This window comes from Aquarana catesbeiana, linkage group LG01 (genome assembly GCF_042186555.1).
Source record: "Aquarana catesbeiana isolate 2022-GZ linkage group LG01, ASM4218655v1, whole genome shotgun sequence".
Classification (NCBI taxonomy): Eukaryota; Metazoa; Chordata; class Amphibia; order Anura; family Ranidae; genus Aquarana; species Aquarana catesbeiana.
The window spans coordinates 418,614,807-418,636,301 of record NC_133324.1 but is presented as its reverse complement, the minus strand read 5'-3'; the positions used below and the strand labels follow the sequence as shown (position 1 = coordinate 418,636,301).

Sequence of the window (21,495 nt, the reverse complement as noted above, 5' to 3'; positions counted from 1 at the left end):
GAAAAACCCAGTTATAGGTATAGATCCTACAAGTAAAGCTGTTTAGAAAATTACTTACAGCATAAAGCTGTTGAACTCAGACTTGTTATACAAAGCCTATTACTGACATCTATTTATAACGTTAATAAGGGAATAGATGCATCAGTAAAGTAATTGGAGGAGGGATGCCTTTATTTGTTACTGTTGATGTTTTTGCTCTTCTTTTTTTTTTTTTTTCCTTTTCTGTTGTAGGTGGCTTACTATTCTTTAAACAGGAGGGCATAACTATGGCACTACCGCTTTACTTTTTTTTTTTTTTTTTTAATATGATATTTAGGAGTCAGTCATGTTGAGTCTTACTGGATGACTACATGCTGTCCTTAATAACCAACATCCCTTATTATTTAGGTTGATGGCATTGATCTAAGAGATGCAAGCCATGAGCAGGCAGTGGAAGCCATAAGAAAAGCAGGCAACCCTGTTGTCTTTCTTGTTCAAAGCATCATTACCAGACCTAGGGTAAGTACATTGGAATATTTAAATGTGTTGACACATTTGCATGTTTATTTTATTAACAATTGATTTTTTTTGCTATCATGGAGTTGATAAAATGCTATTTTGTAGTTGTATATGGAAAAAAAAAACATATGTGTTCCTTGTCATCCTAGTTATGTTTTACTATTCTGTTAATGCATGGGTATCATGGACAGAATATGTCAGTTGTCCATACCAGTGCTTCTCAGCTACCCTCAGCAGGTCATGTTGTAAGAATTTTCTTGCAAAGGTGATTTCATCAGGTGATCAGTAATTACAACTGCTGTTCGATTAAGGGAATTCCTGGAAACATTTCCTCAGAGATATTTGATTACTGGACCTTAGGGGCACTGCCCTCTAAGCAGTTCTCTTGTACTATATAGAGTTCAAATTAGTATAGTTTATTTTGATGCTCATATGATGCGTGCAACTACAAAAATGTTCCCCATGTAAATCAGTTTTGGCACTCATTTACACTAGAGCGTTGTGTATGTAGGCGATGTTTGCATGTTTTTGTTATCTCTTGCCGTTTAGTGGCATACAAGCAGTTTTTTTTGGAACAAAATCATGCATTTTTGCCCCCATAGACTTTTAATATGGGAGTGCCAGAAAAAACATGCGTAACACATGTTTTTTTGCAAGGTCCTGTTAAAATCGGTGTGTCCATAAACTCCAAATTCTGCTTCAAAAGTAGCTCATGGGATTTTTGGAGATTCAGGGGTTGAGTTACCAGCATCTGAACTCTCAAATGTGAAATTGTAAAATTTAAAAGCCTAGGATTTTGACTGGTTGAGCATTTTGGAGCTTTGTTCTTCCAGCTACAAAATGCTCATGTGTGAATGGGGACTAACAGTGCTGAATGCCATCATGCTAAGTTTTGTCAGTGACCTAGCAGGCCAAAATTTGCATAATTCAGAAGAAACCCTTTGACATAGGAGGGTGGACTTTACTGAAGACATGATGAGACCACCTTTTAACACTTCTCACAGCAGAGCACTCCATATAAAGTCATTTTCAGTTTGCTAATGTTCCCTATTAGAGCAGCGAGATGATCATGGCAGTTATAGACTGTTACCTGCTGTCTCTTCTTAAAGACGTATGTGTATATCATGTATTAAGCAGGGGCTTCTGCTTTAGAATGGTTTCTGTTCTAAGCTATAAGTATCAGAGCTAAACGAATGTCACTCCACCACTGCAGGCAAGTCTAAGCCATGAGAGGACCAGTTTACCACCATGCAGCAGCAGTTCTCTGCTATTTATTTGCTTTTCTATTTGTTAGTGTATGCATGTGCTGTGAGACCTTTGGGTCCATTTGGGGTGTTCAATGCTGCCTTTCTAGTGGCATTTTAATTGACCTTTGTAATGCCTTTCTTATTGACCTTTTCTTCTTTAGCCTGAGTCTCTGTATTGCTCTCCATCTGCCTCTGCTTACAGAGGACATCCACCTACTAACCCCTTTTCTCATCACTCATCCAAGGTAAATACTTTACTTACAACTGCATGTTGATTGTCTTTAAGGTACACCAATGGCGCTAACCTCACTTTGTTTAGGAACTTTGAAAGCAATCATTATTTACCTCCATATAATGATATGTATTCACACACTCTGCTTTCTTCACATTCTAAAATTGATTCTCAATGGTCTGTCTTCTTGTAGATATTTCCCTTGTTCTTTGAATCGCTTGATGTTAAATGATAAGTACCAGTCCCTATTTTTTCCTGTTGTCTCCTGCTCCAGATTCCTGCCCTACATGCCAGTCCCTTCTGATGATCTGCTTGGACAGCCATGTTGCAGAGATATGTCACCAAGCTAAACTAGCATCTCACAGAACTGGTGTCAGTCAGCCTCCTAACCAAAAAGTATGTCTTCTTGACATGTCATGTTGGGTGGAGCCTGCCATAAACCCAGGCAGAGTTGATTCTAAGGGCCAGGTCACAAACTTTTTGACAGAATCACTTATAGGCCGGCCATAGATGCTTGCTGACCCGGCCAAGATTCGAACCGTGTATGGGCATGCTGACTGTACCAAGTTAATCAATAGATCAACTTGGGTACAACCAGCCTGATAAATTTTACTTGTGATTATGGCTAGCGGCTACTATAGCAGGATGGCTATAGGATGGCTTCCCCGCCGGGAGAACATAGTGGCTCAGCAGTGGGGATCCTCCATCAACACTGACTGTGTTGATGGGGGAATCGAGCAATTTTATTTCCTGCAACCCATGGGAGACCACAAAGTCTCGGCAGGAGGGACTCCCCTGTCAGTACTGTCTGTGTTGATGGGGAAACCATGCAAATTTCTTTTTCTGCAACCTATTGTTGTAGGTAAGAAATTTGCACCGTCTATGGTCTGCCTTATTGGCGTTTTTACTGCAAGAAATAAAAAATTTAATGGAAGCCAACAAAAGGTCTTTGTGAAAACAATTTCAGCAATTTGTAGCTCAGTTGCTGAGTGAATTTTGGCAGTATTTGGAGCTTGCTACGGAATGTTTAAATTCAGTAGTTGCTCTTGTTATCCTCTGCAGATGCTGATCATTATGCCACCCTTGTAGCTGCATAAAGACGTAAGACTTTAACCAGATACTTTTATAGCTGCTACAAAGTGGCTAGTTTAACATGAGATGAAGTGCACATCAGTCCCTGGTGTGTAATTCACTTTATATTTTCCTTATAGCATGTTGTAATTCCTTAAAACAAAAGTATGTTAGTTTTACTCTTTTAGGCAGGTTTGAATGACAGAACACCACCTGTATCAGTTTCGCCAAGTTCAGTGCAAAGGTACTCAGTTGGGCACAGTTTATGCACTGCATTCAGAAAACTGTCCAGAGGGACTGCTGTTAGTAGGATTCAGCGAACGCTGTAAGGGCTCATTTAGACAGAAGAGCGTGTCCTCCATGCAGAGCTACTTGCAGATGTGTGTGCATCCACCTCGGAGCTGTGTAGCCCATAGAATGGATGCACGTTTGACATGGGGGCAGGAGCAGGTTCATGGATCTGAATCCCGAATATTCACCTTCTCCTGCCGCATGTCCAACTTTGACACGTGCTTGTGTCCGTGCAGCCGCTGTGTATGTGCATCTACTTCTCTGAGATGGATGCCAACGGCTCTGCTTGGAGGACGGGCTTAAAGTAGTTGTAAAGGCTCAAGGTTTTTTACCTTTATGCATTCTATGCACGTACGCTGTGTCCGATGAACTTTGCAAGATGTGCACATGCATCTTTGTACTTTGTGTTTTTTGTGAGATCTGTCTTCATTTTTATTATATTTAATGCATGCTTTTTACTGAATTACCTTACTTGGGTTTTGCAAAGTTTCATAAACACCTTTTTCAATTTTGTATTACTTAATGATTGCTATTTTCCTTTATTTTTTAGAGTAAAAGCTTGCCTTTACAGAGCACATTTGGTACTAAACCTCTCCTCAGCTGCACTAACCCATTTGCTGATTCCTCCCAGTACAACACTAACAAGGTTGGATGTTTTTAACTTTTTATTTGTAGCTTTCAGTTCCCATTACAGTTTACTTCTGCCATTTTTACTGTGCATTACACTGTAACCCATAATACATTCTCATTTAACTGCAGAAGCCAGTGCAATGGTTTACTTATTTTAATTAAGTAATATGTGATCTATATATTAACCTCACCATTGTTTTGTTATTGCTTTGAGAGTTGCATGGGCTTGTCACCTTTCTACAAATGTCAATTACACAGCTTACACACCAAGTTCTTGTCTTACTTCAGGAGAACAGGAGACAATTGCCCAATAGATCTCTTACCTATGGTGTCTGAGGTCTCTGGAAGCCCACAAGTCATCCAATATTCTTGTGAATGGGCATGTTAAACAGAACTGTGAATAATATCCAAATTCAATGTAACCAGACTTTATAGTACACCGTGTGCTTCTACAGTTCTCCAGATTTCCCTGTATAAATTGTATTTTATTTGAGTGTCCAAAGAATAAACTGAAAACTTATTGTTTTATCCTCTCCATGCCTCTAGATTCTCATCTTCCTTGCCTAGGCTAGGGAGGAGATATTTTGCTGACCTGAATTACATAACCAGCAGTTCATCACACTAGAGGATTAACAGATTTTTTTTTCTTTTTTTTACACATTTTAATTACTTTACAAACCACCGTAGATTATATTCAGAATATCATTTTCACACAAGGTCAGCAGTGAAATTAATATAAGCGTATATAAAAAAAAACCTCTATCAATGTTAAGCAGGCGTAATTTTGTTTATAACTGACCTGGAAGGGAATGTATAGTGGTTTGGTTTTTTAATATGGTCAGGACAAAATATAAATGTTTAAAATATTAGGTATAGTACATTCCATATAAATATGTACATTCTAAAGCCTTGTACACACGGGCTGAGTGCCGGGCGACATTCAGCCTGTGTGTATGGCAGCTGGTCTGACAGAAACCAGCTTCTGTTGAATAAGCATGCTTAAAAACCAGCAGCCGACCGACTCCCGATTAGTGCTCTCAGCCATTGGAGTGTTCTGGCTGGGGGCCACTCCCCTGTCAGAACACAACAGCTCAGCGGGGGGAGATCACTGTACCATTGTCAGATTGTTAGTACAGCGCCTTCGACCGGAGACGTGTTCCAGGCTTAACTAGCAGGTGAAGTGCTAGGCTTTTGTACAGGCTATCCTGATAACATAAGTAAATTGTTTTCAGAGGTCTAACTCAAGCTGCACACAAAAGTGAATGACTCAGAGCAATGGCACATCCCCTCTCTTCCCTTCTCTGCCTGGTTTTTAAGACAGCCCAGTACATAATTTTGTTTAGGGCAGCCCTCACACTGCCCCGCTGCGCTTTGGCTAAAGCACAGCTAACCCACGGTTTTCGTATGAGTTAGCTGCGCTTTCCCATAGACTGCAATTATTGCCCGCTGTTTTGGTGTGCTTTTAAAAAGTGCACCAAACCCACGGGACATAATAGAAGTCTATGGGGAAGTGCTGCTAACTCATACGAAAACCGCAGTTTAGTTGCGCATTGCCCAGGGCAATGTGAAGCCGCCCTTAAACAGAAAGTTTGGCGTTTAAGTGATCCATTATATTGGCTAAAAGAGAAGTATGGGGTTTACAAAAAATCTTACACACCTAGGTGGATGCAGCATCGATCCAGTGCTGCATCTGTCCCCACTGCCTCTGCAATGAGAACTGAGCAATCAAACACCACTGATCACTCAATTCTCCCCTCTGCTCTGAGCAGAGAGCCGGGACTGTCAGTGACTGACTTTCTGCTCTGCCTCTCCAGCACTCACTAGAGCACTGGGCTGGTGTGGGGAGGGAGCGGCTGGCTCAGTCTGCCAGCGGTGCAGCTGATAGGTCGAGCCAGCTTCCAGTCAGACATTGTCAGGATCCATGCAGAACCTGGATTGGCTCTGTGATGTCAGCCAACAGTGAACGGGTCACAGGAGTGAAGAACAAACTGCACTTCTGTGATCCATAGGAGTATAAGCACAGCCAAAAAAAGCTTTCGGCATACTTCTGTTTTTTGAAGAGGCAAGTTTTCGGGATGAGTTTGATAAATGGCTTCTACTTTGCTTTCTTTATAGAGAACCTCTAAATCTGTTTGACACGAGCGTCAGGGGTGCATTGTCTATTAACCCTTTTGCTGCCAGGTCTGTATGGTGTACAGACCTATAGTACTCTGTACAGACATGACATTCCTCCTTCTGCTACAAGCTCATGGTCATTTCAATTTCAGGGAAATTACAAGTCCCTTCCGCCACCGTGGCAGATGGCTTGTAGTTCTCAATGAACTGCAGGGGCGCTGATGAGTGTCCTCTTAGTTCATTCACAAGCCCTGCAGCTTTCAAATGGACAGCCTGGACAGAAGTACAGGCAGAAAACTGTAGTGCTTGTCTGCAGGCTCCTGTTAAAACAAAAAGAATTTGAACAAAATTCTTCTAGTTTATACCAGCTTAAGACTCAGCTTTTATTATACAATGGGAGATTTCACTGTCACATACTTGGTGGAGGTGATTGGCTCAGCAAAGTGTATTAACCACTGTAATTGAAAGAAAAAAATGTATATAACTATGTATATAAATATTAACTGGTTATTTTTAGTTTTTTCAACAGTCCTCATTTTAAATGGATAGCCTTGTTTAGTGACAGGCTCATCTTTTTCGAAAAAACACACTGTATTTTGGTGAACGTTTCTGTTCTCTTGTTGCTGTAGGGCACAATGAATCCGGTTAGAATTGCCTTCCGTTGTTCCCCAACTAACCCCTTTGCTCCCACGCCATTTAAGGTTTGTCTGAGCGGATTTAAATTGTGACCGTAATTTCTGTATGTGCTTGTTTGTGAGTCATACAGTGTGATGCTTTGTTCAGTTTCTTATGCACTTGCTGTACTGTTTTAATGTTGTTGTTTTAGTTTGTTTTGAATCTGTGCTGATTGTTCTTATGAGTAATTTGCATTGAGTTAGACATTTTTCAGAAAACAGTCTCTTTCCACTTAGTGGTAGTTCAGCTCTAGCCTAAGCCCTGACCTAAAATCAGCTGGAGGCTAAATTGATCACTGAGCACCCCCTCTGTCAATGAAAGAAATTTAACTTTTTTCTGGATACACTATCTTTAATAGTGTTAAACTGAAATAGCGATTATATGCGTTCACAGAAACTTTTTAAATGCATATAATGATTTCAAGTGGTGTATTGCACACTGTGCTTTTACTTGCGTTCAGGTTAGCTACATTTGGAAAATATAGAAATCTTTGCATCCATTGGTTGATTAACCACTCTGAACATGTGCAAATGCATCTAATTGTTTGTTACCCAGTGTAAATGCATGTAAGTGCATGTAAATTTAAACACAGGAGAGATTGCTCTGGAAAGTATGTTTGCATAAAGTTTGATTAGGCTTCCCAGATCAATTTCCCTTGTGTTTAAATTAAACAAACACAGGAGACCTGTGGGAATGAAGGCTTATAGTGTATCTACCTTCTTGCATGATGGAATGTAACCCGTATAATTTGTTTTTATGCATTATATATACAGTGGGGATGGAAAGTATTCAGACCCCCTTAAATTATTCACTCTTTGTTATATTGCAGCCATTTGCTAAAATCATTTAAATTCATTTTTTTTCCTCATTAATGTACACACAGCACCCCATATTGACAGAAAAACACAGAATTGTTGACATTTTTGCAGATTTATTAAAAAAGAAGAACTGAAATATCACATGGTCCTAAGTATTCAGACCCTTTGCTGTGACACTCATGTATTTAACTCAGGTGCTGTCCATTTCTTCTGATCATCCTTGAGATGGTTCTACACCTTCATTTGAGTCCAGCTGTGTTTGATTATACTGATTGGACTTGATTAGGAAAGTCACACACCTGTCTATATAAGACCTTACAGCTCACAGTGCATGTCAGAGCAAATGAGAATCATGAGGTCAAAGGAACTGCCTGAAGAGCTCAGAGACAGAATTGTGGCAAGTCACAGATCTGGCCAAGTTTACAAAAAAATTCTGCTGCACTTAATGTTCCTAAGAGCACAGTGGCCTCCAAAATTCTTAAATGGAAGACGTTTGGGAAGACCAGAACCTTTCCTAGAGCTGGCCGTCCGGCCAAACTGAACTATCGGGGGAGAAGATCCTTGGTGAGGGAGGCAAAGAAGAACCCAAAGATCACTGTGGCTGAGCTCCAGAGATGCAGTCGGGAGATGGGAGAAAGTTGTAGAAAGTCAACCATTACTGCAGCCCTCCACCAGTCAGGGCTTTATGGCAGAGTGGCCCGACGGAAGCCTCTCCTCAGTGCAAGACACATGAAAGCCCGCATGGAGTTTGCTAAAAAAAACACCTGAAGGACTCCAAGATGGTGAGAAATAAGATTCTTTGGTCTGATGAGACCAAGATAGAACTTTTTGGCCTTAATTCTAAGCGGTATGTGTGGAGAAAACCAGGCACTGCTCATCACCTGTCCAATACAGTCCCAACAGTGAAGCATGTTGGTGGCAGCATCATGCTGTGGGGGTGTTTTTCAGCTGCAGGGACAGGACGACTGGTTGCAATCGAGGGAAAGATGAATGCGGTCAAGTACAGGGATATCCTGGACGAAAACCTTCTCCAGAGTGCTCAGGACCTCAGACTGGGCCGAAGGTTTACCTTCCAACAAGACAATGACCCTAAGCACACAGCTAAAATAACGAAGGAGTAGCTTCACAACAACTCAGTGACTGTTCTTGAATGGCCCAGCCAGAGCCCTGACTTAAACCCAATTGAGCATCTCTGGAAAGACCTAAAAATGGCTGTCCACCAACGTTTACCATCCAACCTGACAGAACTGGAGAGGATCTGCAAGGAGGAATGGCAGAGGATCCCCAAATCCAGGTGTGAAAAACTTGCATCTTTCCCAAAAAGACTCATGGCTGTATTAGATCAAAAGGGTGCTTATACTAAATACTGAGCAAAGGGTCTGAATACTTAGGACCATGTGATATTTCAGTTTTTCTTTTTTAATAAATCTGCAAAAATGTCAACAATTCTGTGTTTTTCTGTCAATATGGGGTGCTGTGTGTACATTAATGAGGAAAAAATATGAGCTTAAATGATTTTAGCAAATGGCTGCAATATAACAGAGTGAAAAATGTAAGGGGGTCTGAACGCTTTCTGTCCCCACCGTATATAATATTATTTTTCAGTCTGTTCAGTTGTGTATTCTAAACTATCAATGCATTGGGCAGTATTATCCTATATAAGTTTGTTTTATTCCTAATCTTATGTTATTTGACAAGTATATCTGTTTAGATATGAAAAAAAGGATGAGGAATACAGCTATATATACAGTTGGACATTTGCTTATTTGAACTGGTTATCGCAGACCTCTTGTTTCTCGTTCTTATTTGGGTATTTGGCAGGCAACAACTCGGATACTGCAGATAGGTTCTGCTGGATAGGATAGGACTGGGGGCATATAGAATGCATTCGCTGAGGTGAAGGGAGGAGGTAAAATAAAATATGCTGGCCTCTTCGAATATATGTAAATGTTGTGGCTCCAAAGTAATAGCACCATCAGGTCTGGTAATTCTGCTTGCCAGTCTGAATGGTGCTTGGGGAGCAATATACTCTGCACAAGTGAACAGAATCTAGCTGTGTTTTCTGAGTGGGCATGTAAGGGTCAGTTCCCTTAGCTGCATGTGTTATTTTAATTGCTTTTGGTATTTTATGTCTTAAATTTTGGTTAAATATATTCTTTCAAGTGTAAATTTGGCATTAGTATAAAATGTGTATATATATTTTTTAACATAAAATCATTATTTAATCAATAAAAAAACTTTATTTCACTTGGCTTATTTTTTCTCTTGAGTCATTACCCAATATTAGAACCCTAATAAGGTTTCGGCCATCGCTAACTGGCCACAGCTCTTTAGGCTGAAGGCAACTCAATGATCCCTGGGCTTCACAAACTATTATTGTCATTTTTTTAAATGATACTCCTCTCTGGTGGGACCCGTCACTGCCCTGACCCATAAAGGTGTTGATCCACCTTTCTAACTGGACTAGCTTTACATTGGCCACATACTGCTAAACCCTTATACCTGGAAGTTGACACATTTAATGTGGGTCTCAGTGTCAGACTTTTACAGACTGTCCAAGGCAAGAAGCGTCTTTGTGTTTTCTTATCTAAAAAAACCCCCCAAAATTTACATAAGCAGAAAATTATGGCATTGGAGATCGTGAGATTGTAACGTGTTGGAGGAATGGCAGTATATTCTTGGGCTATCTTCACATCATCTGATCATATTTACCAATCACAAAAGCCAACATGATCTCCTCCAGTCTGCTTGACACCTCAATCTAGGGTAGGCTCAATGGTCCTTTTTCTCATTTTAATTTTGGCATCACATACAAACACAGTTCCAGCAATACTTGAGCCGGTACATTCTCCTATTCCTTTAATCCCCCACAACAATGATTCCTCCTCTGAAGCTCATTATTTCTGCTGCTCAAATTCTGGCAGTGACCTCTGTCGTGAAATCCTCCATTCCTCTAGGCCAAACCCTGGTGCCATTGCATTTCATGACCAAGGTTCTCCATGATAAGTACCCCTGGGTCCCACTCGCTCATAACATGTCTGTTCTAGCCACCATGCAGACATCTTTCAGAGCAATTTGGTCCCAGGTATAAAAGAAACTTCTCAATTCTGTTTCCAGATACAAAACATTGCTGACACTACTGCACCAAAACTATTGACTTTGAGCCTGGAGATAACCTTGAGAAAACTTTGCCTCAGGATGTCCTCTACTAAGTTTGCTCCATATTATATTGGCCTTTTTAAAATTCCATCCTAAACCAATCCTGTATCATTCAAGTTGTGTCTTCTACCTTATATCCCTAGCCATTGCATAGAGGAGCAGGGTCCACATCTGTTTGTGACAGACAGTAAAACTTCACTCTCTAAATCTTGAAACAATGGTTCTAAGGGTTAGGACCTCAGAATGTAATGCCTAGTGTACAAAGTAGTCCTCCAAGTTTTAGCTAGTCCAGTTAAGCAGTTTCATTTTATTGAGCTCAGATGGTAGAATTTGTACATACTTGGCTCAGCATACATTTACAAATTACTTTTTTTCCCCTCTACTACAATTTGACTTGTTACCGGCACATTGATCTACAAGATGCCTTAGGTAAACAACCAGCTAAATGATTCTACCTTTCCCTTTCAAATATAATATGAAGTCACAGTATGTAATTTGCAGAGGAGGAACTGCCACATGGTCATGCGGTTGTATTATAAGTAAGATTGAAGTATATGTTTAGTATCATGTGTTGTAATGAAATTTATACATGGGTATAATATAGTATGTGTCATGCAGTTTGTACAAATCTCTTTTAGGCTTCCAGTAATTCAGATTCTGAGACAGAAAAAACAACTTTTTCAAACTTGGCTCCGGTATCTTCGACTTTCACCACTGGTGCTGGCCATGTTCAGATAACCCCCAGTACTTTTTCTAAAGACCCTGATAAAGAAGATGAGTTTGGCTACAGTTGGAGTAAGTAATACTAAACACACACTGTTTAATTTTACATTGTCCATTCTATTTCTGTATGTAGATGATGGCACTGTAATTATTTTAATAAAAAAAAAAAAAATCTAAGTACCTTTTTCCTAATCGATATACAGCTGTCACACGACCGAGGTCTTTCTCAGCCTGTCTGCAGGGAAACATAAGCAGGAGGAGCTTCTAGTCCTCTGCTGCTGGTCACAGTTTCAAAAAACAAAACAAAAAAAAAAAAAACAAGAATACAGAGTAAAAATAAATAATATTAATAAACTATTTTAAATTGGCATGAAAATATATATTTGAAATCAAATCTTTATTTTTTTGTAGACATAACATTGTGTGGGCGGATTTCTGCCAATCACAAGATGTGTTATGTCCCACCAACCTGTGTCTTAGAGTTATGCCCTGTACACACGATCGGATTTTCCGACGGAAAATGTGTGATAGGACCTTGTTGTCGGAAATTCCGACCGTGTGTGGGCTCCATCACACATTTTCCATCGCAATTTCCGACACACAAAGTTTGAGAGCTTGCTATAAAATTTTCCGACAACAAAATCCGTTGTGGGAAATTCTGATCGTGTGTACACAAATCCGACACACAAAGTGCCACGCATGCTCAGAATAAATTAAGAGACGAAAGCTATTGGCTACTGCCCCGTTTATAGTCCCGACGTATGTGTTTGACGCCACCGCGTTTAGAACAATCGGATTTTCCAACAACTTTGTGTGACCGTGTGTATGCAAGACAAGTTTGAGCCAACATCCATCGGAAAAAATCCATGGATTTTGTTGTCGGAATGTCCGATCAATGTCCGACCGTGTGTACAGGGCATAAGAGTGAAGACTTCATTAATCTACAAGTAATATCCCAACTCCATTGTATTTAGCTGGTTAGTGGGCATGGAGCAGGAGGTAGAGAGTCGGCTGTCAAACTGAGCACGTGCAAACTTGCCACCACAGCTGCAAAATTCCTAGCTGAATTGGGGAGATAAACAGAAGGGGGAGAAAGAGAACAGCAGGATCAACCAAGTTTTTTGCAGAATACAGAAAATGAATCTCATAGTGACCTGAGTGAGTATGAACTGCGTGTAATACACCATTTATTGATGTTTTTTTTTTTAATGATGTGGTTTTAGTGACACTTTAATGACAAGGAAAATATACCTGCTGTTCCATAATGCTTTTTCAGTGAAAATACATTAATACTGTATGCTAATCCTAACTGGTTAGAGCTTCAATATGCCAATAAAACCAATTCTGTCTGTATTTAAGAGCTCTTTCACACCATACCTGCATTAAAACCGATGGGAAAATCACATAGATTTCACTTGCAGAGACATCAGTTTTACATCAGTTTTATGCATTTTTCAGTCCGTTTTTATGCACATTGACATCAGTTTTCATGCGCATCAGTTATGTGCCCTGTTCACACCAATGTTGATGTCATATCAGTTTTTTTTCCTGTGCAGAAAACTGGGTACACGTTGCAGATTCCTACGCAGAAAAAAATCTTCATGTTGTGGTGTGAACAGGGCACACATACTTGTTTTTTTTTATGCCCTTACACAACGCTAACAGAAAATCTGACGTCTCTGCACCACGGTGTGAACAAGGCCTTAAAGTGGATGTAAACCCGATTCATGAAATTTGAGCTGGGCACATATATCTGCAGTATTTTCTTATCTCTCTTCTAAGCACTATGTCCTGTAGCTGTCTCTTGCTCTGTTCTTCTGTTATCAGCCTGATGAAATCTCACAAGTTCTCAGTCACATATGATAAAAGCAGCCTGAGTTTTGTGTTGGGGAGTTTACTATAAATAGATTAGCAGAGAGCTGAATGATTCAACGAACAGTTCTGAAAGTCTCTACCTATGAGGAGAGGGGGTGTGTGCCTTTCCTCCAATCAGCTGTCTTGGCTGTATGCCCAGGCTTCACTGCAGTACTGAACAGGAAGAGTAAATCTCCTAACACGATCTGAACTTTCTAAAGAATATATAAAGTTGAAGACAGCAGATATACATGTAAAACATATAGGGAGATTTGTTTCATATCTCTGTGTATCATCTTAGGCTTTTTACTTAACTGGGTATATGTGAGGGTTTACATCCACTTTAAGGAAAAATGTCATGAAGGCTGCCACTAATGACAGTTACTTTGTGTCTGTTAGCAATAAGTATACAAATAAGTTTTTCTGACTTTCCTTCCTGGATTGTGAAAGAAAGCACTAGAGCCAGTGGGTCAGCATAACAGCCAGGCAATAAGAATTGTTAAGAGCTCTGCAATGGCAAACTCCATATTCAAGCATGACAGATTCCCCTAAAGTGTAGCTTGCAGCAAAACTTTATTTTAGTTTTGGATACAGAGAAAAGTTAGTTAAAGCGGAGTTCCGCTTAAAAAAAATAAAATAAACGTCAACAGCTACAAATACTGCAGCTGCTGACTTTTAATAATCAGACACTTACCTGTCCCAGGGTCAAGCGATACAGGGGAACGAAGCCCCCCTCCTCTCTGCGGCGCCCTCATAGTCACTGTGGGCACTCACCTGTGGCTTCACAGCCGGGCACACACTGCGCATGCGCGAGCCGGGCGGCGTGCCATGACTGGCCAGGTAGTCATCTGGGACCTGGAGGAGGAAGTGGGAGCTGAAACCCTCTAAAAAGAGGGTATCCGCTCCCCCTCAAAAAAAGACATGCCAAATGTGGCATGTCAGAGGGTCACCTTCCCTTAAAGCGGAAGTTCAATTTTTAGGTGGAACTCCACTTTAAAGCCCCTAACTGTTGCGTATTGCTGTGTGTGTTCACATTGAGGACATTTTGCCTCACGTCCTATCTTGGTGTCAGCACTGAGGTAAAGGGAAGTGTGAGGATGTCTCCAGTAGGGGCACAAGAACTAAAAAACAAGCAGAGGTGTTTTAGTCCTTGAAAAAAGTGTTTTTATTTTTGTTGTGTCTTAGTTGATGAGATTTACCTTCACTTACTGTGCAAGCAATAAACATGTGAATTTGACCTGATATCAGTCTCCTGCAACCTTGTTACAGCAAAACTCAGACTGGGCGAGGGAGAAGAAGCACAAGGAGCCAGTCAGGGGTGCTGCAGTGCTTATTTTATATCAAGGAGTGTACTGAGAGAGAGGAGGGACAAGACATGTAAAGCTAATTTAACTGCAGCACAGAAAAAACGAACCTTCTCCTTGGCACACTTTTTTTTGCTTTTTGACAGAGCTGTGAAAATGTTAAAATTGGACAGACAGAAACACAAAACTTTTGACAGTTAAAACGGCTCCCATGGTTTTCATCAATGTTTTCAGCTTCTAGGAGTTCCTTCCTACTGCTTGTCTGAAATGATTGTTAAGGACCTAGATATGCTTGAATGGTCATTTTTATCTTTTGCTTACATGTTACATATTGCTTCATGAAACCGTATACAGTAGGATGAACTATTGGATACTGTACTTCGCAATCCATAGCGTACTGTTTCCCATTATTATGTATTTTTCCATTAGGATAACTAGTTTTTTATGAAGTACAAACATAAAATGTAAGTATGAATATTGCAGTGAGGATATACTGATTCAGGAATTATTATTTTTTTATACAACATTGTAAAACATTTTTTCCTATTTTTGTTTTCTTTCTACACGCGCACTGGGTTTTCCACTTGACTTCTTTCCTACTTTTTTAATGTCTAAACTCACAATTTAATGGGGACGTCCTAAAGCTGCTCACAGAAAATGAATGTAACTAGGTTATCTAAAGATAGCCCTTTTTTTAGCCACTCTCTATGGTAAAATGGTGGTAATAATGTGTTGTTGTTGCTAGGGGACCTCTGCACATTTTTTTATCCCAATTTTGCTGCAAAGAGCTAATTACTCATGTCTGTTCTTAGTATGATGGACTTGTTAATTAGTGCTTCTTCCTCCCATTTAGGAAAGATATCACAGCGGTATGGAAACCTGCCAGGAGAATTGCATATGATAGAATTGGAAAAAGGGAAGACTGGATTGGGCCTGAGCCTTGCTGGAAACAAAGACCGTTCACGAATGAGCGTCTTCATCGTGGGGATAGATCCAAATGGAGCAGCTGGCAAAGATGGCCGGTTGCAGATTGCCGATGAGTTATTAGAGGCAAGTATATGTCAATAAGCCGCCAGTGAATACATCCATTGTACTTGTAAATGCAGATTCTGAATCCTATTGAGCAACTTATGAACAAGACGGAAATAAAGATTCCTTGTCGATTAAAGGTTCTTCTATTTCAATCAGTGAAGGCTTAGGTATCTTAATTAATCTTTTATCAGTTTTGGCTTTCCTTTAAAAGGCAGCACTTCATAAATAATACAACCGAAGAACATATCCAAATGTGTTGTTTTGGCATAATAAAATCCTTTGGAATGCATAGCCTTTTTTTGTTTGAAGTTGCCTGCATTAGGGTAAAATGTCATGTGCCTGATGATGTTCTGTTCTAATATCAGCATATGTGCCTTTCTTAGATTAATGGACAAATACTATATGGGAGAAGTCATCAGAATGCTTCATCCATTATCAAGTGTGCACCGTCTAAAGTCAAAGTAATTTTTATCAGGTAAAACTTATATTATTTTATAATATTTTCCTGCCAGGGACACTGTCTGCACAAAGATTGTATGTTCCTGTTCTTCTAATAATACAAAAAGAAAACAGTAGTTTTAATAGACTTCAATCCAAATATTTGGTGTGTTGTATGTGTGTATGTTTATAAGGCTAAAGTAGCTGGGAGAAAAAAATTACACACGCGCGCTTTTTAATTCACATGCTGCTGACATATGTTACCTAGTTTGAAAAAAAGACAAGGTCAACCAATTGAGTGTAAATAGAAAACTGAAAACCTGCATGTATGGAACCCTTAGACCTGCAACTGATCCAGAAGAAGGCAAAACAAACCTTTATAAACCATGGTCCAATTCGCTCCAACTGGGAAAAAAAAATCCTTCCTGATTTCTGAAATCAAAATAGTAGTAATAGTTTGCACAGTACATGATTTAGTTTACTAGCCCAAGAAAAAAAAGTCAGTGTTTCAACATTGTTTTTGGCTTCACATAAGCTATTTCTGGAAATTCATTCATTATATTTTACATACCCTGGCAGAATTTATGATTTCTTGGCCATTTTTCAGAGAATATGAATGATAACACAAAAACATTTCTTTCACTAATGGATCGTATTTGGCTGAGGCCATTTATTATGAATCACCTGCGTTTACTCTTTTTAAATCATAATGGCAACAGAAACTACCCAAATGACCCTGATCAAAAGTTTACATACCCTGGTGGTTTTGGCCTGATAACATGCACACAAGTTGAAACACAGGGGTTTAAATGGATATTAAAGGTAACCATCCTCACCTGTGATCGGTTTGCTTGTAATTAGTGTTAGTGTGTAAAAGGTCAATGAGTTTCTGGACTCCTGACAGACCCTTGCATCTTTCATCCAGTGCTGCACTGACATTTCTGGATTCTGAGTCATGGGGAAAGCAAAAGAATTGTCAAAGGATCTGCGGGAAAAGGTAGTTAAACTGTATAAAACAGGAAAGTGATATAAAAAGATATCCAAGGAATTGAGAATTCCAGTCGGCAGTGTTCAAACTCCAATCAAGAAGTGGAAAATTAGGGGTTCTGTTGAAACCAAACCACAGTTGTTTGGGATGCAAAGAAAAACCCACTGATAACTTCAGGTGAAATACAGGACTCTCTGAAAACATGTGGTGTGGCTGTTTCAAGATGCACAATAAGGAGGCACTTGAAGAAAGATGGTCTGCATGGTCGAGTCGCCAGAAAAAAGCCATTACTACGCAAATGCCACAAAGTATCCTGCTTACAATGCGCCAAACAGCACAGAGACAAGCCTCAAACCTTTTGGCACAAAGTCGTTTGGAGTGATGAGACCAAAATTTTGCTTTTTGGCCACAACCATAAAAACTACATTTGGAGAGGTGTCAACAAGACCTATGATGACAGGTACATCAGGTTCCTACTGTGGAACACGGAGGTGGATCGCTGATGTTTTGGGTATGTGTGAGCTACAAAGGCACAGGAAATTTGGTCAAAATTGATGGCAAGATGAATGCAATATATTATCAAAAAATACTGGAGGAACATTTGCATTCTTCAGCCAGGAAACCATACATGGGGCTTACTTGGACATTCCAACAGGGCAATGATCCAAAACACAAAGCCAAGTTGACCTGTCATTGACTACAGCAGAATAAAGTGAAGGTTCTGGAGTGGCCATCTCAGTCTCTTGACCTCAATATCATTGAGCCACTCTGGGGAGATCTCAAACGTGCAGTTCATGCAAGACAGCCCAAGAATTTACAGGAACTGGAGGCTTTTTGCCAAGAGGAATGGACAGCTTTACAATCTGAGAAGATAAAGAGCCTCATCCACAAATACCACAAAAGACTTCAAGCTGTCATTGATGTTAAAGGGGGCAATACACGGTATTAAGTACTGGGGTATGTAAACTTTTGATCAGGGTCATTTGGGTAGTTTCTGTTGTGATCATGATTTAAAAAGAGTAAACACAGTTGATTGATAATAAATGGCTTTAGCCAAACACTAACCATGAGTGAAGGATAAGTTTTTGTGTTATCATTCATATTCTCTGAAAAATAGCAAGAAATCATAAATTCTGCCAGGGTATGTAAACTTATGAGCACAACTGTACATGAGCAATGGGACTATATTCTTAGACCCATTGCTCATGCCTGTTGCAACTGCTTAAAGAGCACTGTTATGCAATACTAAAATCGAAACAATTTTCTTTTCTAGTAATAATTAAGCATTCCCAAATCTTACTGTCCTGGCTAGCGAAATTTTAGTGATGCTGATGAGTTGTCACCAGCATCAACATCGCCTATGGGACATGGCCCTAAGTGGTTGATTTACTAAAACTGGAGGGTGCAAAATGTGACACAGTTCTGCATAGATATTAATCAGTTTGCATTTTTTTTTTTGTCAAAGCTTAATTGAACAAGCTGCTGAATGCCTACCATGCACAATCTTTTGCACTCTCCAGTTTTAGCAAATAAACCCCTAAGGCACCTTTCACACGATCGGCCTGCTCAGATCCCCCTGTCCGTTTTTCAGACGGATCCGAGCGGGCCACCCATTGACTTGTAAATATGTAAAATACTGCGCCAACCTATGGTACAGAAGCAGCCAACACAACAATATGACTAATTGTGATGAAAATTAAAAAATAAAAGTGTGGCGCTAAAAATAAAAATGGAGGGAGGCTACCTGAAACAAGTAGTCTCTCTCTAGTACAAACATATGCAAATATTGTGTAAACACCGCAAGATAAAGTGAAAATAGTAGTATCATGCGACTGTAAGTCACTCACTGCGAACTACCATAAAGTGTCACATATATTACAAATAAGTGCAAAAAATATATATTATTCAATCCAATGAAGTGCAAAACAATAAATAAAGTGACTAATAAAAACAAACAATAAAAAATATTAAAACATAAGCATACAAAATGTGAAGGTAAGTGATGAATAACAATATATAAGTCCCAAGGGTGGTGATATTGAGAGGAATAAAGATCTACGCAACTAAGATCAAACAGTCTCTGAAATGGATGAATTCGGTGGTAGTTATACACCCAGGAGTGCTGACACCATCAAAGGGACAAGGGGAGAAAAAGGGACCCTTACCAGGAGCAGTGGAACCAGCTCACCGTACGGCGGTGGGTCAGTAAGGCGTAGTATAGGAGACCTGAAGCGGAACTCACGAGCTGGACTGCTCGGTGACCCCTCCAGTAGGTAGCTGGATCTCAAAGGCGCCAAACGGGGGAGATGGATGGAAGATGGCAGCGCCCGCCAAACCGCTATCAGTTTACTGGGAGCTTTCCTCCTTTATTTTTTCATCCATTGACTTGTCACTATGAGCAGGCAAATGTCAGCGGAGATGTGTCCGCTGACACCCACCTGCCAGATCCGCTCAAAACAGACAGATGGCGATACGTTCGCCATCCATTTAGCGAATCGGATGAAAATGGACAGGCTGTCCATTTTCATCCGTTCTCCCCATAGAGATCAGTGGGACTTTGACAGGTTCATCCCTGCACAGTGAGCAGAAATGGACCTGTCATACACCTGCTCAGCGGGGATCAATGGAGCGTTCCACCGCTGAGCTAATGAGATCCATCCAGGGGATTCGCCCCGTGTGAAAGGGTCCTACGTGTCTGTGTAGCCAGGCTGTGATTCTTCAGCTGAAGAGAGTTGTGGAAGAGCCTGCAGTCATATTTGCACATGCAGAGATATTTGATTCAATGCTGTTACAATACTACAAGTTCTATGGGTAGAGATGAATTTGGTAAAGTTGGACCTCCAGTGTCCAAGACTTTATTGTTATGTGACCCAAACTCTCATGATGCTATATGAAACGGAAAACCAGAATCAAAAAGTGAAACTACATCCTTGGGATCACCAGAGGCTACTGCGCTAAAGGGAGAAGATAGGAGAAGGGCAGCCAGGGGTGGGAAAACCCAGAAACTAGGAAGTATACCGAGTACACAAGCTGGGATCTATACAACTGGCAAAGTGTCTCAACAGGCCCAGGACTTTGCACAGCAGGGATCAGACCATAGACAGAGTGATTTTCTTTTCTGTAACAATGGGTTGTGTTCTCCCAGTGGTTGAAGCTGTCCCTGCTAGGAGAACACAGTGATCACGGCTAGCGGCTATAATTGATGCTAGCAATAATTTCATGTTAAATTCAGACAGGCTGGTTGTTTGATCAATCAGCTTGGGTACATGCAGCCTTGCCTGTACATGGTTCAAATCTCGGCTGGTCCCTGCTGAACCGGCCGAGATTTGAACCGTCTATGGCCAGCTTAAAAAATTATAGGAAGCACAATTTAATAAACGAACACTTTAATATCCTCCGTTTACTAATAACTTTTTGTTATATATTCTCCCATGTTATATGATTATTTTGTGCTTTAACACTGTATTTTTATGGTAATTCTTGTAAAAAAAAAAAAAGGCCTGGCAAGGAAAATGTTTCTATTACCAGTGGCTATCAGTCGGTTTTAGGCTTTCATTGTGTGGCCTGCTCTAGGAGAATTGCAGCTGAAATGTCACAGCTTGCTGTGGGCAGCATGAAATACTTTCCTTGCTCCAAGTTTGACAGATCAGGCCCAGCAGATTTATATGCTTGGCCTTGTCATACATAAGTAGCATGTTGATAGTTGGAAAATGATGGACTACTAACACTAGAGACAGTGTGTTTTTCTGTGTTTTCGTGATTGAATGCTGTTCTGTGTGACATGTCATCATCTGCTTAGACATTTGGTACAGCACTATTTCTGTAGGCGTGTTGATTAACTGATGTTTGTTTAAAAAATTCCTGTGAGGCACACATGCCTTGGCAATAATCTGGTGGGTTTTAGAGAGGGTTTTTGCTGTTCCTGAATTTCAGTAGATAGCTATCCAGAGAATTGGAGACAAGAGCATGACCTTTTTACATATTTTTACCAGTTGCAATGGTAGAGTTAGGTTTATTGTATATTTATATTTTTATTTTTTTGCAAGCTAGTTAAGGAAAGCACTGTTAAATACTGAATATATGTTTTTGTTTTTTTTTTCCCTGAAAGGAATAAAGATGCTGTAAGCCAAATGGCAGTGTGCCCCGTGAAAACGACAGATCTGTGCCCTTCCAACTCTTCTGCCTTTCCAAGTCAAGAGGTAGACATCACACTGGCACATTTACATAATGCTGTCTGCTTCTTTCTGTGGCAGACATGTGGACAGGATTGTTTCAGCAATGAGAATCTGGCTGGGAATTGCCGGATGTTTTGTGTGGAATGGGTGCCATGCGAGTCCTGCCGAGTGGTACCCTTCTTGGCTTTGGTCATATTTGGCCCAAGAATTGTAGCGGAATGAAATTGGATTTCTGCTTACAAGCA

General features: G+C 40.2%; 1 protein-coding gene across 7 annotated transcripts in view; it reads left to right on the top strand.

Annotated features, from left to right (window-relative positions):
- Positions 1–21,495, top strand: part of MPDZ (multiple PDZ domain crumbs cell polarity complex component) — a 250,904-nt gene that overhangs the window by 152,377 nt on the left and 77,032 nt on the right. For 4 of the 7 annotated variants that reach the window (XM_073635501.1, XM_073635485.1, XM_073635480.1 and 1 more), the window contains 8 exons: positions 388–498; positions 1,907–1,990; positions 3,890–3,985; positions 6,714–6,785; positions 11,375–11,531; positions 15,471–15,667; positions 16,033–16,124; positions 21,184–21,274. In XM_073635501.1, the coding sequence (XP_073491602.1) occupies positions 388–498; positions 1,907–1,990; positions 3,890–3,985; positions 6,714–6,785; positions 11,375–11,531; positions 15,471–15,667; positions 16,033–16,124; positions 21,184–21,274 (900 nt within the window). The remainder of the gene's footprint in view (positions 1–387; positions 499–1,906; positions 1,991–3,889; positions 3,986–6,713; positions 6,786–11,374; positions 11,532–15,470; positions 15,668–16,032; positions 16,125–21,183; positions 21,275–21,495) is intronic. The other 3 variants (XM_073635527.1, XM_073635512.1, XM_073635493.1) reach the window with 2 other exon arrangements.